Source organism: Canis lupus, chromosome 4, assembly GCF_048164855.1.
Source record: "Canis lupus baileyi chromosome 4, mCanLup2.hap1, whole genome shotgun sequence".
Lineage (NCBI taxonomy): Eukaryota > Metazoa > Chordata > Mammalia > Carnivora > Canidae > Canis > Canis lupus.
The window spans coordinates 39,852,544-39,869,805 of record NC_132841.1 but is presented as its reverse complement, the minus strand read 5'-3'; the positions used below and the strand labels follow the sequence as shown (position 1 = coordinate 39,869,805).

At 51.9% G+C, this 17,262-nt stretch overlaps 1 protein-coding gene across 1 annotated transcript; it reads right to left on the bottom strand.

The window, feature by feature from the left end:
• Positions 1-541: 541 nt before the first annotated feature.
• STC2 (stanniocalcin 2) lies at positions 542-14,687 on the bottom strand. Its single transcript, XM_072824117.1, has 4 exons — positions 13,398-14,687; positions 11,167-11,309; positions 8,460-8,671; positions 542-4,110 (listed from the first exon to the last, which is right to left on the bottom strand). The coding sequence occupies exons 1-4, from the start codon at positions 13,546-13,548 to the stop codon at positions 3,708-3,710; spliced, it is 909 nt and encodes a 302-aa protein (XP_072680218.1). The 5' UTR covers positions 13,549-14,687; the 3' UTR covers positions 542-3,707.
• Positions 14,688-17,262: the final 2,575 nt, after the last annotated feature.

The window sequence follows — 17,262 nt, the reverse complement described above, 5'->3', positions numbered from 1 at the left end:
ATGCTGGTGGCATCTGCCACAAGCTCAGTCTGAAAGAAAGGGGAGGCCACAGGGAGCCACAGGGGAGACTCATGGGTGAGACCAGAGGGATGTCCCTAATGGCTGGAGGGCTGGCACCCCCAGGCAGGTTGCATGGAGTTCATTTTCTTCTTTGTCTTGGTGACTCAGGCAGTGTTTTGGACAGAGTCCCTCCAATGGAGGAGAAACCCAGGAGGGTCATCTTCACCTGGTTTCCCTCCCTGTAAACTGAGCATCCAGTAATTTTTTTAAAAGATTTTATTTATTTATTCATGAGAGACACACAGAGAGAGGCAGAGACATAGACAGAAGCAGGTTTCCTCAGGGAGCCTGATGCAGGACTCAATCCCTGGGATCACGACCTGAGCCAGAGGCAGATGCTCAACCATTGAGCCACCCAGGCATCCCAGCATCCAGCATTTTAAATGGACTCAAACACTCACTTGCTCACAGCCATTCATTCCCTCTATGCATTGACTGTCCAAAGCGCTCCCAGACAATAATGCTACTCCAGGGAAAGCTGTTTATTTAAAATCTTTATTAATGATGGGAGAAAAATAATGCCATGTGACAATGTTCAGGTCCTGCTGCCTAAATCCATAACAGAAACAGACATTATGACTGAGCAAGCTCACGTGGTGCCAATTCTGAGATCAGATGAGGTTGTTCTTCCTTAGGAAATGGGCTCTGGTAGCATTGTTTTTCCATGTTGTTCTAGCAAAGCCTTTTATTTGGTTCAAGTTTAAATTTCTGTGTGTGTATGTGTGTCTAAGTATGACTACAGCTCTGGGCTGGTGTTTTCCATTTATTTGGTTTCAGGTGTCAGCATTTTGCTGTACTAGGTCAGTCCTCTCCTTTCAGAATAACAGGGCTATTTATTGATACAAAGGAGAGGTGTTCAGTCATCTTGTTAAGATGCAAAGCTCAAAATAAACACCGTATCTTTATTTGGAAATCCACATCCTTCCTTAAAGGAAGGCTCATGAGTAAATTTGTATGAAGTATGAAGCCCAAGTTGAATGTCTATTTTTAATTACTACTTTGCTTACATTTTAGATTGTACAAATGCCTCTGTCGACTCTTACAGGAATTTGGACTGTACTCCGTTTTGAGCCAAAGAACCTTAGCAATAAATACTATTGTATACTTCAAAACATGAAGAACCAGAATGAAATGAGATCTACCTGACTTTTGTTAAGCAACACACTAGTGGTATGAAAAATATACAACAGAGATCAGCGAAGGGGTTCAAATGAACATTGTAAGCAATTTGATGCCTCAGGGGAAAACACTGAGATAATAAATACAAATGACAAATATTTACAATAGAAGCAACAAATGGCACATCAGTAGGCGAACACATAAAACATTTACACTGAGGAAAATATAAAAGTGATGCCTTTCACACATCCAGCCCAGGAGCCAGTGAACAAATGAACAGCTGACCCAGCAACGCGGGAGAATGTTATTGCTTCAGCTTTTGAGTGATGTAAGTAAAACAGTCAACGTGCTGCAGTGGCCCATGGCATGAGACAGCCATGGTTTACGTTCGGTTCCCATGGCAGAGCCTGACACACCGGTCCTCCTCCCCCCGAGGGCAGAGCTGGATTAAGTGCACCATCTTTTCTGCTTTCTGCAGCTCCAGCTCTTTCTAGGTGCTTCTTCCAGCATTTGTCTTCTTTTCCCCTACACCCAAATGGTTTCTTTCTAATGTGGATCACAAAAGATTGGGGAGATGAGCTTCCAGCACCATGTCCTGGCGCTGATGAGATTGGATGTGGGGTATATAAATACTAGCTGGGCTTTGGGTAAGGGCATTCCCTGGAACAAAGTATTTTAGAGTAGATAAATTCAGCTTCTTTATCTCTCGCCTCAGGTTGCTTTGAGGGAGAGCTATAAGCTGATATAAATGGAGGATGCTTACTTTTTTTTGCCAACTCACTAGAATGGGGGTCAGAAAACTCAGGCCCAAGAGCCAGATCCAGGTGGGCACCTATTAAATACAGTTTTACTGGAGCAAAGCCAAGCCTGTTTGTCACACGTTGTCTATGTATGCCTGCTTTCATGCTGCAGCGGCAGAGTTGACTACTTGTGTCTGAAACCACATGATCCGCCAAACGGAAGACAGTGTAGTTTACATCTGGACCTTTAGAGAAAAAGTTTGCTGACCTCTGCTCTAGGAGGAACTGGCCCAGAACACACCTGTCTACTCCTTGTAATACTGGCCTTCTATTTGAGTACTGGCTGCAAGAAAGGATAAGCTTTAATGTGATAACCTAGTAGGAAGGAAAGAAAGAAAGAAAAGGCCTCACTGTGGAACATTCTGAACAACCACAAAACCCTACCGCTGACCCTTTGTGACAATCCTGTTGCTCTGTGCCTTGGATTTTTAGTCTTGTCCCTCCTGCCTTTCCTTTGTCCACTCTGACTCCTTTCTTCGTTGCTACATTTCCAATCTGGATCTGGAAAAAAATCCTGTTCCTCAGTGCTTCCTGGCAGTCCCCTCCATTTATGTAAGAGGTCAGCTTTCCCTGCTGGAAATCACAGCCATCTTTGCTCCCTTCTCCCCCTTTCCATCAGGCACACTGAGAAGCCACATTTCCAACTTGGCTTTGCCACATCAGGTGCCTCACTTTATCGATCTTGGCTGAGCGTCAAAGTGAGGTAACAAAATGCCAAAGAAAATCTGTCAAATATACTCCTCATGTGTGCCTTTTCCTGCAGGGGTGTGGTTTGCCCTGAGTGGCTATGAGCCCATGCCAGGCAGGCAGGCAGGCAGATGTATGGCTCCATTGCTCTTTGATTCCTTTTAAAATAGCACTCAAAAGAAAAAAAAAATCAGCCCCAAAAGATGGGCTGTTATTTCTTTTTCCTTTGAGCTGGTTTTAATGACCCAGTTGCTTTGTTTGAAAGCCATTTATTTAGACGACAGGTATATATGTAGATGTAACTGGATAAATAAAAAAGTGAAGTAGAGATTCAAAGCAGTGGTTAATATACAGACACACAGGGGCCACTCCCTTGGACCGGTCCCACCCCCTCCCCCGATGGAACAATGGCTCAGAAATTACACTTAGAACCCTTGCCCTCCCCATCAAGCAGCTCCAAACCTCCAGGTCCCAGGCAAGAAACTGAACTTCCGTTTGGCACCAAGCACCCACACAGCCCCCGTCTCCGCTCCACCCTTCTGTCTCCCAGCGCGGTGTTCACGTTCACTCCTGCACCCGAGTCCTGCCACCCTCCCTCCGCCAGGGCGGCACCAGAAGCCTCGGCCCGGCCCGCCTGGGGCCCAGCACCACGGGTGCGTCCCGCCTGCCGACCCCTGCCCTTCTCGCCGGCCCACCTCCCCCCGCAGCAGAGCAGCAGGGCACGCTGCAGGCCGCGGTCGCTCTGCGGATGGAAAGAAGACAGAGTTGCAAGGCCAAGGCGGCCGCGTGGCGATCGCACTTGAGGATGTGCAAGAGTGGAGCCCCCCTGGGGAACAGCCGGGAACGGCTGAGACCTGCCGCTGCCTAGGCCGTCTCTGCCTCACCTGTTCATTCTGCTAGCACACACCTTCATCCAGTCCGCAATCCCCACCAAATCCTGCGTGTGACATCCCCCCTCTTTAATGGCAAATGTTTTGGAATGTCCATAGAGAAGAAAATGGACGGCGTGGAGGAAAGATTTCCCGGCCAGGCCTTTTTGTTTCACCTCCGGATATCGGAATACTCGGAGGGTTCCTCCTCCCACTCGCTGCTTCCAGAAGTTCCCTGGCCCCCTTGGCCGACCGCCCTGCCCCGGGCATGTGCATTCAGGTGGCTTTTGCTACCTCCCTCGCCCTTGGTGCCTCGGCCTGTCTCCCAACTACTGGGCTCTGAGACGTGGTGACCTGCCTCCCCGTGGTGGGTCTTGGAGAGCTTGGCTCTGTCCACTTGGAGTTGGCGCTCAGGGGGTACCGTGGGGGGCCTCTGGATGGCTGAGGTGCAGAAGCTCAAGATGGAGCACAGGCTTCCCCAGTTCTGCTCACACTGAGCCTGAACACTGTGGGTGATGGCCTCCTTCACCTCCTCCCCACAGGTCAACAGCAGGTTCACCAGGTCCACGTAGGGTCTAGAGATTGGGAGCAGAGACAGAGGGAGAGAGAGATGGAGAATGGAACCAATCTTGACTGGGCCACAGAGAGCAGTGATGATACCAGGCAAGAGATACACCAGGTTGATGCCTGGCTTCAGTTTTTTTTTTTTTTTTTTTTTTTTCTGGCTTCAGTTTTTAGTTGGGTGAAAGAGCTTTCTGGAATTACTTCCAGCCTTTATCCATAGCCTATGGAGTGCTGGCCTTAACCACTACTTATACATGGCCATTACCTACCAGGCTCGGTGCCAGGCATTGGAGAGAGGCTGGTCCTAGAGCCTACCACCGGGAAAAGGGCCAGTGATTATTTACAGGTGCAGAGATAAAAGGAAGAACCTCTGGGGAAAGTGGGTGAGGATGCCGGGTTGGGTAGCTGTGCGAATGTTCAAAAGGAGTGCGGGAGAGCTCTGGGCATGCCTAGGATGTGCCATCTAGGAGGGTTTTAGTGGGAGGAGTAGTGAAGTGTCTTGGGGGCCAGTGGAATAATAGGCAAATGGCAAGGGTCTGAAATACCAAACGGAGGAGTCTTTTTGGGGGAGGAGTCTTTGCCAATGTTTCACGTGGCTAACCAGCATTCCCCAGCAGTCCTTGGCTAGCGAAGTTTCTGGATATAACTGACCATGAGCGTTGCAGCCCTGGGCCATCACCTTGAGCAGGGAAATCACTCTGGGACATGAGATCATTTATAAGAAGGAGCAAGACTTTTTTACTCTGTCAGCCTGGGCCACTTGGGTGGCTGCATGTTAGCCCACTTACTCTTCTCTTTGCGAGTTGGCAGTTGCTAGGCACGAAGCGCAGATTGTGTTTTAGGACTTGTGAAGTAGTTCACTGCCATTTTTATGAATTAGTCCTCAAGTTGTAGTTGAACTGTCCTCGTGTCATAGATGTAAAAATGGAGATGGCTGGGGGGGGGGTGGTGCAGGGAGAGGAGAAAGTCGTTTTTGGAAGCTTCTGGGCTGGGAAGGCCTAGAGCTGGGCTGAGAGCAGAGAAGAGGAATGTTCTGGCTGATAGAGATCAAGCTGCCTTTTAAGGCCTACTTGATGCCTTTGGAGTCAGAGAGTCTGTGCATGGCTGATGGACAGGGTGCTTAAACTCTCTAAGACAGGCCCCTAACAGTGACAAGGACAGTGATAATACTTCTCGGGCTGAGACTGGGGGCCATGGGGTGACACAGAAGAAATGCCGCGTGCATATTTGTTTCCTTCCACCGTTTGACAACTAGCAACTGCCTGCCTCAGGGAGCTCTAGGTCATGGAGTCTATCTGCTACAGCAGCATCAGGATTTTAGTGCCTGATTTGTACCTGCCACCCTCTGAGGCTAGATGAGCAAATTGCAGGGGCTGAGAATCTGTCTTTCTGGGTCTAGCCCGATGGTCTTCTTTGAGTTTCTTTCCCCAGAGTAAGGTGAGGGGGCTTTCCTGGGAATGTATGGACTGCCTCCTGGCCTCCTTTGCCAGGGCAGTCTGCCTGCCAGATGAGCTCTCAGAACCCCAAGGCGGATCTGAGAAAGCTGGACTAGCCCACACTCTCTCCTGCCTTTGGCGCTGTCTCCCGAGGAGAAAGCTGCGAGCCATGGGGAGGGGTGTGTGTTAATCTAAGCCGTGTTTTGAGCTGGCATGGTGCCTTCTCAGGCTGCAAGCTCAGCCCGTGTCTAATGACAAAGCCCAGCTTTCTCAACTGGGTGTCAGCAAGGCTAAAAGATTTTTAAAAATACTTGGAGGGGGACGTGCCTGGAGGCTGCCAGCACCCAGTGACAGGGTGTGTGGTAGCCAAGGCAGTTGATATGGGGAAAGTGGGGCGGGAAGGAATGGAGGGAAGTGGAGAGTTTGAAGGGAGCCACTTTAACCAAACATGACTGTTTTGGGGTGGATAGGAATTGGGTTGAGGAATGGGGGGGATGTGGATTCTGGAGTGACTGTGATTTCTTCTTCTCTAAAGGGAAAAGCAAATTGGTTCTCATTTTCTTATCTGTGACCAATGCCACACATTCTTAAATGGTCTTCTTGATATTTGGGGACTGATGGGATCCTTTGTGCCAAAACAGTGAAGATAAAGAACAACTCCGTTAATTTGGCTTGAAGTTTGAGTTGGTGCACTGCATACTCACAGCTTCAGAAGGAAGGCAGTGGAGTTCAGTGGGGAGTGAGGTTAGGTGAGACCCACTGCCTAGAGGTGCTGGCTCAGCGAGAGGAAAGAAGACAGTGAGTGCTCTTAAAAGAGACCCATGCAAATGTACGGGGTGAGCCACCTGCATTCCCAGAGTGGGCTGGGGTGGAGGGCTATGTATTAATTCTAAATGATGTGAGAAGGCCTTTGGAAGTAAAAATCACATGGCCCATGGTCCATGGAGGAGGCACCAGAAAAGCAACAGGGCTTTAATGCTGGGGAGGGGCATAAGAACCTCCAAAACATTTGGTTTTCTCAAAGAGGACTTTTCTCTAATCTTAGAAAAGACAAAGTCTTCTTATACTCCACGAATGTAGTACTGACTTATAAACTCATGCCCTTCATCCATTTTTGAGGCCAACAAACTATCTAGAGTGGGTGACAGTGGACTGGGGAGTCTCTCAGCCATGGGGCATCTGCCTCTTCCAGGGGTGGCTCGAAGGAAGGGAATTTTATATTGCTTTCCTTGTGTAATGAGGGTGTATTTGAGAAAAGGGAGGAACTCCTGCTATATCTGGGGGCCAGTGAACCTTTAGCAGGTCTACTAGGGAGAGAGCCTGTCAGGAGCAAGGAGGTTTCTATTCCTGATAACCAGCACAGTCATATATATTGCCAGTTCCCAAGCTGGAAAGTAGGGATCACACCTCAGAGCCAGAACTTGAACCTCTTAGCTTCCCTTTCCTCCTCTCTTGGGTGGGGATAGTAGTCTCTACCTTGCTGCCCTGTTGGGAATGATAAATGAGATTGTCTGGGTAAAGTCCCTGGCCAAGGGCTTGGCCCACTCACAAAATGATAGCTAATATCATTATTATTGTTGTTGAAGCTGTTGCTCTGTTTCCAAACAGCTGTTTGGAAGAGTAATAACTATTTTATTGGGTATTAGTGTGACTAAGGAGAAGACAAGAGAGCTGCCTGCAGAGATTCATAGCAAATTTTAAAATTCACTGCACAGGGGGGTTTCAAGATACCTAGACTCTCATATCCTAGTGGAAAGTGGCGGGTGATGGTTGTAGTCCTCCGTGATCTAAGCACTGTGTGTATGTGTGGGGGGGTTGGGGGGGTAGGGAGGAGCCTGCTTAGTGGCATAGCTGGGGGAAGGCCATGGTACCAACTAAGGAGCAAGGTTTCCTAAGATTGTACTGATTTGGCCCAGTGAGTCACTGTGTGAAGACCAATGGTGCCATCAAGCTGGCAGGGACTCATATTGGTCTCTTAGCTAGTGGCCTGCTTCCTGCTCTCAAGTCTCTGAGGAAGGAGCCATCATGACCTACCGCCCATGCTTCATGTTAGGAGCAACTGAGTACCACACACTTTATCACTTTGCAAAGTTTAGGATCTTACAGATGGGATTTTTTTTGTTTTTTTTGTTTTTTTTAAGGAATAAGATGTCCTAGGCTTATACTAAATTGCAAATCTTTGGATAAGTAAGTTCGAATTTCCCCACTTTAGCAAAAAGGTGTTTAGCTGATTAAAATTTTTGACATTAATCTTAAGTTTTCTCTGGGAGGGTATTAATGTGTTAGAGGAGGTAAACTGGACCTTCTGAGGGAAAGGAGGGCCATGGAGGCAGGAAAAAAAGGCTATTGCTCTCAGCTTTTGGCATTTAAGCCTCTAGAGCCGGACTGCTTGGCTCCAAGCCTGGCTTTGCCTCTCATTGTTTGTATGACTTGTACTTCAGCGAATCTCAGTTTTGTGTTCTGTAAAATGGAGATGAGGATGGTACCTACCTGTACAGGGCTGCTATGAGGCTCTGGTAAAAGATTCATGTGGAGCACGGAGCATGATGCCTGGCACTGAGTAAATGCTCAACCAATGTTATTAGCTCTCAGCTGCCTGTTGGGGCACCAACACAGCCATTTGGAACACTCGGACCTGCTGGGATCTGGGCCCAGGGGAAGGTGAAGTGTATTTCTGAATCCTACACATTTCATGCTTTAGTAAAACATTTTCTGTTTCTGTTGCTTATGCTTTTGAAACCAATGGTGGAAATTTCTCTCACTTTTCCCGAAGGTCAGCAGGAAAGGGACTCCCAAGGGAGTCAGTGCAGCTTTCTGAGATAGACCGGAGACCAGCCTCCAAAAACAAGCCTCTCAAACTCCTCCAACACCAGCCTGTGCAGTGGGCCCCTCCTTCCCACGAGCCCCTGTGGGGCAGCACTCACTCGTGCAGCAGTAAGTCCTTGAAGTGGATCATCTCTACCATGACCCGGGTGTTCTCCTGGGCAGCAGAGCACAGATCGTGTTTGAGGTAGCATTCCCGTTGTAACTGGAACACCATTTCCTTAATGGCTGGGCACTTCCGGCTTATGCAGCCAAATCGATGCCGCAGAGCGTGGGCCTTACATTTCAAGGCATCTTTGATGAATGATTTGCCCTGAGAACGGAGAGGACAGAGGAGAGAAAGAAGGGGCAGAAAAGGCAAGTCCTGGTTAGAGGCTCAGACATTTATCCCTCTTGGGCTTACACAGGATTTTTGTTTGACAACTGAGTCCCAAGGCCCTGCCTCAAACTGATGGTTGGTCCATGCAGGTGACAGGCTGATACTACATCAGGAGGTACATTGAGTGACATGATGCCTCTGGCATCTGGGCAAAAAGGATGTTACTTTAGGAGACTAACAAATCTGCCTCCTTCCTCCCCAGCTGCTGTACTGGTTTCCTTTGTCCTGGGGCTTCTGTGGCCATCTGTCCTCTAGGCAGCCCAGTGTTGGCTGCTTGGTGGCAACTTTTCTGGAACATGAGGGGAATCTGGCCAGATGTAAGTCCAGAACTCCCAGCAAGAGTTTTTCCCAACCAGAAGGTGCCTGCTTATCCAAGTCTCACATCATTGCTTTTTCCTCTGACTCCGCAAGTGACATCAAGACTGAGTGCTATCTGTGCCTCCTTCTTCTGCCTCACTGCCTCCCACCGCCCCCAACCCATACTCATGTCTCCTCCTATCCTTCAAGGAGGAGCATTCTTTTCCTTTTTGAAAACGATTCGACTCCTTTAAACTGTTAGGATTATTGCCTCTAAAAGGCCCGCCTGGCACACTGCCTGGCAGCATCTGGAGTCTGAACTGCCCAACTGACAGCCCTTCCCCCACACTCCCTGCCTCTGAGTGGCTAAGGCAGCCAGGCATACATCTGGCCCACAGTTCTCTTTCCTGGCAACCCCATTAGATTGTTCTTATCCTAGAAAGGAGACAGCTGTTGGTGGTGTGGAGGCAGGCTGGGGCTTTCGCTCCCTTATCAACCTCTCAGGACACAGAGGCATTGTGGGATACCTACTCAAGGATCCCTACATCCCCCATTACTATAGAAACAAGCTGTTGTTGGAGAGGTCACCCCTCTGTTTTTAGATAGGCCTGGAAGTAACTGAGTGGAGAAAGAAAATGGGCTTAGGTTGGAAGTGGGAAGCTAGCCAGCACATTTAATTCAGTTCTTCCTTTAGAAGCAACTGAAATGTCTACAGATAGTGTCTGGTTGCTGAAAAACCACCTCCCAATGGCCCCTTTTGCTCAGATTTTCCAGGGGGAGCCAAATAAGATGGAAGGTAGGGCATGCCAGTTTATGAAGTAGTCACATGCTGGGAACCAGCTTGAGAGGGATGCTTCTCACTTGAGAACATACTCCTGTTGGTTGAGAGAAAAAAGAAGATAATTTATTCGAGGGCTGCAGCAAGAATTTGATATTCTTCCCTGATATCCTGTGGGGTCGCCCTGAGAAACACATCTTTCCTCCGGATTTCCTATTATGTTTCTTAATTCCAGTTAATCCAGAGGGATGCTTTATTAGGGAGCTTCGAGGAGTTCAAATGTTCTCCTCTTTCCTTCTCCGGTTTCTGTTTCCCCTCCTGCCACCCCACATCCTCTGCAGGGTAGGCTGCCAGCCCTGTCGCATCCCTCTCTGGTTCCCAGGCATTGCTTTGTCAGGCTCTCTACAGGATGTCAGTAGATGGTGATGGGTGGCATTCATAAGTCACACCATAACTGTTGGCCTCATCCAACGTATCCCCACTCCCCAACGAAATGGGAAAGGAAGTTGATGAGATAAAACAATAGGGGGCTTTGTAATACATACATAGGCTGGGAGACCATGAAGAGGTGAGCCTAATGCCACCTGCCATATATCTGAATTGTCAGCACTGGAACCACAGGATGGCTTGTTAGGTTCTTGCCCTGCTCCAAGAAACAGCTAGGCTTTTTTCACTCTGTGACTCTGGGGTAGCTGGAGTGGGTCAGGCATTATTAAGAGGACTCTATAGAACAGGACTCATTCATGATTTTCAGGTTGGGAGAGGAGGGTGTGCTACTTAGGAGGAATAAGTCTGTTATTCTGGAGGCCCTGAATTATCCATGTTGCCTGCTTACATACCCATTGGAGATGATGTGTTTCTATGAAGTTTGTGTCTCATTTATTCTTCCGTAGTAGGTGAAAACAGGTCTTGGAATGTATAATTGGAGTCCCTATCCTTTCCTCACTCCAGACCTACTGTTTCTAATGGGATGGACCTTGCAGACTGAGTTCTCGGAGGCCAGACATAGTGTGTCTCCCCTTACAAGACGTTTATTATTTGTTATGACTTTTGTGTTCTCTGCTAAGAATCCTTAGATGATTGTTCTACTTGCTCTCCATCCCACTCTGCCTGTGTAGACACAGCTTAGGAGTGGAGAAGGATTTCACCTATATGACAGTTCTGTAGAGCAGAACCCCGTGAGTGGAGTGGGGAGAGACTGGTATCCTGCTGTCCACCAAAAATGTCTCTTGCAAATGCTAAAACATGCCACGAAGATCAGCTAAGGACACCTTAGCTTCACAAGTCCTTCCAATGAACATTTCAATCATGCTACGCCAACCTAAAACATTTTGTGCTCTATGTGTTTTTTTACCTGGGCATCAAATTTTCCAGCGTTGTGTAGAAAAGTCATGCAAATCCCATGTAAGCCTCGAATCTCACAAGAGTTGTTCTCGAAACATTCAAACACACCACACCCCACATCGCCAGCGTTGACCAAACAGTGTTGGATTTCCGCTAAAATGAGAATTACATACAAATATATACAAAATTCTCAGCCACGCTGGGGAATGCAGAGAGGTCGGCTGAAATAAAAGTTAGTAATGACTAAAAGTAAATTTAAAGAGATTATGTTAGAAATGACTATTCCAGGATCTAAAAAGCCAGGGCAAGAAAATGTCATCATTCAATCTATTTATGAAAATGTCAGTATTGGTAAATACCGTATCTGTAAAGAAATCAGCCAAACCTACGTTTACAAAAATCACAATCAGAAGTTTGGTCTGTGCACTCCATTTTTCCTCTTCCCATCTTCTTCAAGTCTTTGTGGAAATACTTAGTTTGAAAGCAGAAGCTATTTCAGCTTTCTAAACCCACAGACACAAGTAAGATATTTTAAATGATTAGTTTGGTCTCCCCCTTCCGCACTTCATCAATTAAATACCCTTCTCTACTTGGAACCCAAAGCTGCTGCTACTAAATCACAAGCATTTCCTTCCTGACCCCCAAATTCAAGCGTCCAAAAAGCAGTTTCAATTCAGCTTTATGATTCAACACCTAAAAATCAAAACAAAATTCCTATTAAGGCAGCGCCTCCAAACCATCAGCATTAAAAATACCAGGCTAGGGAAGCTGCGGTTGGGAGCAGGCTCGGGAATCGAGTCAGATGGGGGCTAGCCTGCGGAAACGCAATCGTCGAAGTTAGAGGCTCCTTTTAAATAGAGATCCAGTGTGAGATATCACTTAATCCCCTAGAAATTCCCGAGACCCAAGACTTGAGAGTTTGCTGCCCTCCTTCGCAGAAGGTGGCCCTAATTCATCTCTCCAAAAGGATAGACTGAGGGAGTTAACTGTCAGGCTGCCGCTTGCAATAGCCTCTCTCCTGCACGCCCCCCCCCCACCCCATTTACAGATTTAAGCCAACCACAAAATTACATCAGAAAAGTATATTTTGGAAGAAGGGCGGGGTCCGAGTAGATAATCCTCATTCAGATTAAATCTACCGAGAGAATGAGGGGCGTGTATTTGTTGAGGTCACCAACTACCGAGAATCCCGTTCAGTTCTCAGGCACAGCACTGGAGAGGGGGAAGGGTGGGCGCAGGTCCTAGGATGAGCCCCGCGCCGGCTGGGGGCGCGAGCGCTGGCGCGTGGAGGCGGGAGGCTCCCGGATGATCCCACGCGCGGCCCCGGCGCGCCGGGCCGGAGCGCGCAGGGCCGCGGTTCCCTCGCTCCCGGCGTCCCTAATGGGCACTCGTGCATTCCTGCTCGTGCGGTGAGCGCACGCACGCTGGGTTTCAGGCCCCCAAATAAGGGGGAGGGGGGAGGCGCCGAGCGTAGGAGCTCTAGGCAGATTTTCTTTCTCTCCCAGGAGCTGGGCAAAGGGCCAGCCCCGTGCCCTGCACGCCTGGCTCTGCTCGGCAGCTTGCCGGCGAGCGGCGAGCCGGCGGAGCAGCAGCCGCGCACGGCTCGGGCCGTGCGTGTCACCATTTCTGCGCCTGCCGACCTGCTCTGGAGAGGGAAAAGGCGGCAGCACCTCAGAGGGACGCTTTGCGCCACCCCCCGACCCCTCCCCGGAAAGCAGTGCCCCGGAGCGGAAAGTTCGCAACGCAATCGGTCTCGCTTACAAAGTTCTCGGATGTCGGGCATCTTCTGAGGAGGGGGAACGCGGTCCTGTCGCAGCCCGCCGGCTGGGAAGAGAAGTTCTCCGGGCACGGGGCGCAGGCCGGCCCCGGGGACCCTCCTTGGCTCCCGCGGGCCGGCCGGGATGGAGCGCGGAGCTCTGAACCAGACCGGGGGCTCCGGGACCGGCACCGGCCCTGCCGGGCGCTGCCTCTTTTACCCTCGACCCCGGGGAGGACAGCAACAAGTCCTACCCCAGCCATTTCATCACCCTGCCAGCACGTGCGGATTCCCGGCGCGCGGAGCCGGGCGCCGACCGCGTCTCGCCTGGCCTCGAGCTTTCCTCGGCACGTCCCGCGCCACCCCAAGAGTTTGCGCGGCCCTAGGTGGGCTCTGGGTCCCGGGCTCTCGGCCCCGGGGCGCGCTGCGCGAGTGCACGGTGTCGTCCCCCAGCTGCTCCCCGCCGCGGGGGCGCTCGCACTTACCTGTGTTCTGCAGGGACAGGCGGCCTTTCTGCTGGGAGCCCCTGTCTTGGGGACCCTCCGGCGGGTTGGTGGCGTCGGTCCCCCGCGCCAGGTCGAAGGTGGCCAATACCAAAGCCAGGGTCACGAACTGGCCCAGCCGCTCAGCACACATGGTTCTTGGTGTAAACCTCCCGTCCGGAGACCTGGATTCTTTGTGTTCCCCTCCTCCTCTTCCTCCTCCTTGGCCGCTTCCCCTCCTCCTCCCACTCTTCCTCCTCGCTCGCCGTTTCCCTCCTCCTCGCGGCCGCAGCTCGGATAGAGGTTACCCAGCGCCCTCCCGTAGCTCTCTGGAGAGCATGTGACCAGGCCGTTAGCAGCGCCGCGAGTGCCGGGCAACGGCAGGGATGGTGCCTCAAATATCCCTGGAAGCTCTGGTGTCACTTGAATGAAGGAGTCGAGCAGGTGTTGTCCCAGCGGCTGGACCAATCCGAGACCCCGGCCCGTTTGACAACACGGCTGGGAGGCGGGGCCTGCGCCCAACTACTACGCGAGGAAGCGGAGCTCCGCGGGGGCGCCCCACAAAGTTGCCGGCCTGGCGGCGGCCGCGCGTTTGCGTGCGTGTATGAGTGTGTGTGAGCGGGTTTTCCAGGGCCATGGCCGAACGCACTTTAAAAAATAAAAGCGAATCCCAGCTCGGACTGCAGCTCGAGAAGGGCGGGAGGACACGGTCCGCGCCGGGACGGCGTTCCCCCCAAGCCCCCCGCCCCCGGGCCCTTGGCTCGCATCACACCCGCAACGTGCTGGGAAAGTTTCCTCTTTCTGTCCCTTGGAATTCAGTGAGCTCCTAAGCCCCGAGCCTCGACAGATTGGGAGTTTCCCGGGCACCGTGACGCTGGGGGCAAGCGGAGCACAAATGGGAATTCCTGGCTCTGTGACGCTTTGCATTTAGGAAAAACAAAACAAAAACAAAACCCTCTCAAACTGAGACGAGAGAAGCGTTAGACAGGACTTGGCCTGAGGAACTGCCCCATCTCCCTCCCGATTTGGTGGGCCGTGCAACACCTAGTGTGCCGGTTCCTCGCCCTTCCCCCAACCCAGACGGATTCCGGGCTGGGCCGCAGGGATCCAGGTGACCGACTGGACTTGCATCATTTCCAGGCGGCTGGCAGGGAGGCCCAGGCAGCCCGGAGGCAGCCCGCCGCGGCGCATCGCTGCCCCAGAGGTCCGAGCTTGAAAGGCAACTTTACGCGTCTCCAAACACACTCTTCCACCTTCCCAGGGCGCTACTCGCCGCCCCGCTCCGGGTTCCCTTTACACGCCAGTCATCGATGGACATGGGTAAAAAACCAAAACCAAAACCAACCCCCCAAGCCAAACCCAGGGGAATTCTCTCCATCTCTTCCTTCTTGTTGGAGCTTCCTCCCCAAGCCCGGCCGGACTCCATCGCCCCGGCCGCTCCCCTCCGCCCCCCAGTCGCCGGCCCGCGGAAGCTGGGAGAAAGTTGGGCGCCGCTCGGAGCGCCTCTTCCCCCGCTGTGTGTGTACGTGTGCACGCTCACGTCTCCCCGGCGCCGGGGCCGGGGCCGGGGCCGGGGACAGGAACTGCTCTGGGCACCGTCAGTCCGACGGCACAGCTCCGGGGACTCGCGCGGCTGGGGGGGCGGGGACCGGAGCGCCGCGGCCGAGCGCCCCGCCGCACGCACGCCCCGGCTCGGCCCGCCCTCGCCCCTCGCCCCTCCCCCGCCGGCCCCACCCTCCTCCCGGAGAGCAGGTGAGCTCGGGGCCGGCTCCCCCCGCCGCCCCGCCGCCGCCCGCGCGCTCCGCGGTAAGGCGCCGGGAGCTTCCATCACCCTGTGCCCGCGGCGGCGCGGCCCTGGGTCTCTGCGGCGGGACGCACCGCGCGCCTCGTTGGGGCCGCCATGTGACAGCTGGGGGAGGGGGTGCGGCGACGCTGGGGCCAGGTCGCCCTCCGGCCGTCGCCGTTGGGCCTCCGCAGCTTCCTTCCCAGGGTCCTGGTAGCACTCGGGCGCAGGGAAGGCGGAGGCGGGAGGCCGGGGTGGCCGCCGCTGGCCACAGCTGTCCTGCGCTTCGCTTCGAGCGGCCCAGAGTCGGGAGTCCAAGAGGAGGGGGTGGGGAGGGCGCCTTGGGAGAGGGCAGCCCCCATCCCCGCCCGACCAATAAATGGTCACTTTGAAGGTTTCAGTCTGCAGCCCTGACAAGAAACCGAGCACCCATGCCCAGGATTACAATAACCATTACTTCTTGCAGCCTCTGATCTTTTGTGGAAGGAGGTGGGGTACAAGTACATTAAAATGGGTGGTTTGAATTTCCCACCCTGCTTTTGTTTGCATAGTTAACTTAGCTTCCTTTATTACTTTATGAAAAACACTCTCCTGTAGACCCTTGAAAGACAAAACATAACAAACAAACAGGGGCATTCTGGCCTCTTACTGAACTCCGAAAGCCCCTGAATTTCCGGGGTCAGCCTTCCTTCCATGAAACCTCTTTTGTAGGTGAGAACACGAGCAATATTGGCATTATAAAAAGTGTCTGGTCACTTGGTTCTTTGAACAACAGAAATAGGAGAGGTTCAGGGGGCAGGAGCAAGCCCACCTTTGCTGGATGCTGACATTGTGAGTCTACTTGACAGAAGGCTCGGAGGGCACCTGGGACAGCAAGGTAGGTGGGTGAAGGTCTTTGGCTAGGCATTGCCTGGTACCATGAAGCCCTGGGGCTGCCCCTAGGGGACCTGCATTATTCAAAACCTCATCTTGAGGCTATTTGCTCACAGGGGACATTCCTGTCTCTCACCCAAGCCAACTGCCTCTTTAGAAGGAAGAGAAAAGTAGTAGCTAGATTTTGAGGTATTGCAAGTACAGGTACTCATTCTTAAAGGTTTTATCTCCAGGCCAGAGAAGAATGAGCATCCCCGTTCAGTCCCATCAGGGTTGAGGAAATTCTGCAGAACTAGTAGGCAGTTTGCTGGGGCCTTGGCTGGGAGCTGGCAGGGAAGAGCAGACTGGTGACTTTGTTGTAACCGTCCCCCTTATTCTTCTGGCTCTAGAACTCCAGCTTTGTTTGGCAGATTGTGGCTGATGAGAGTAGGGGTAGGGAGGGGACAGTCATGATCTTATTATTACAAAGCTAACATGAATTGAGAACAGACATGGTGCCACACACCAAGTTTGTGGCTTTTGGTGTCTCTCTAGACCTGAGTCCACCCTAGATGGGAACTGGGACTTGGGAGGAGCAAGGACAGACCAGATGGTGGTGTCCCAAGGTTCAGCAGGGAGTCTGGCTGGATGGACCCTCCTCAGTTTAAGACCCAACCAGGGGTAGGAACTATGAGGCAGGCCTGCCTGGTGACATCCCAGGGCGTCTGTGGTTGATGCTCAGGACCCACATTTTCCTCTCTGATTCACCAGTTAAATTCAGTTAAACACTTACTGAGCAGTTTGGGGGAGGATATTTGGGGTAGACTCTGAGCAGTAGGAGAGGATACTGACAAGTAGAGGTAAGGAAAAGAGAGAGGGCCTCACGCCCTGGCCTCTCGCCCCTCCCCCGCCGGGAGGGAGGACTAGCAGGAGTAAATGAATGGATGAGATATGTGGGATTTGTCTCAGAAATAGGGGTTTCTCAGGTTGGTGTGAAAGTGGGAGAGAAAACTGGAGAGGGTGTCTGGGGCCCCACAGTCAAGGCCTTTGGGACAAACCTGTGCTCAGGTCTTGTTCCGTCATTGCAATGGTGTTTAAGGATGAGACTCCAGCATGCTCTTAGACTAGATTCCCCTTTGGAACCAGTTAACGCCAGGGGCCCAGTGCTGACGTGGTGAAGGAGGAGGTGGAAGAGAAGAATGGGAAGTCATTAGTTGGAATCTTGATGTGGAG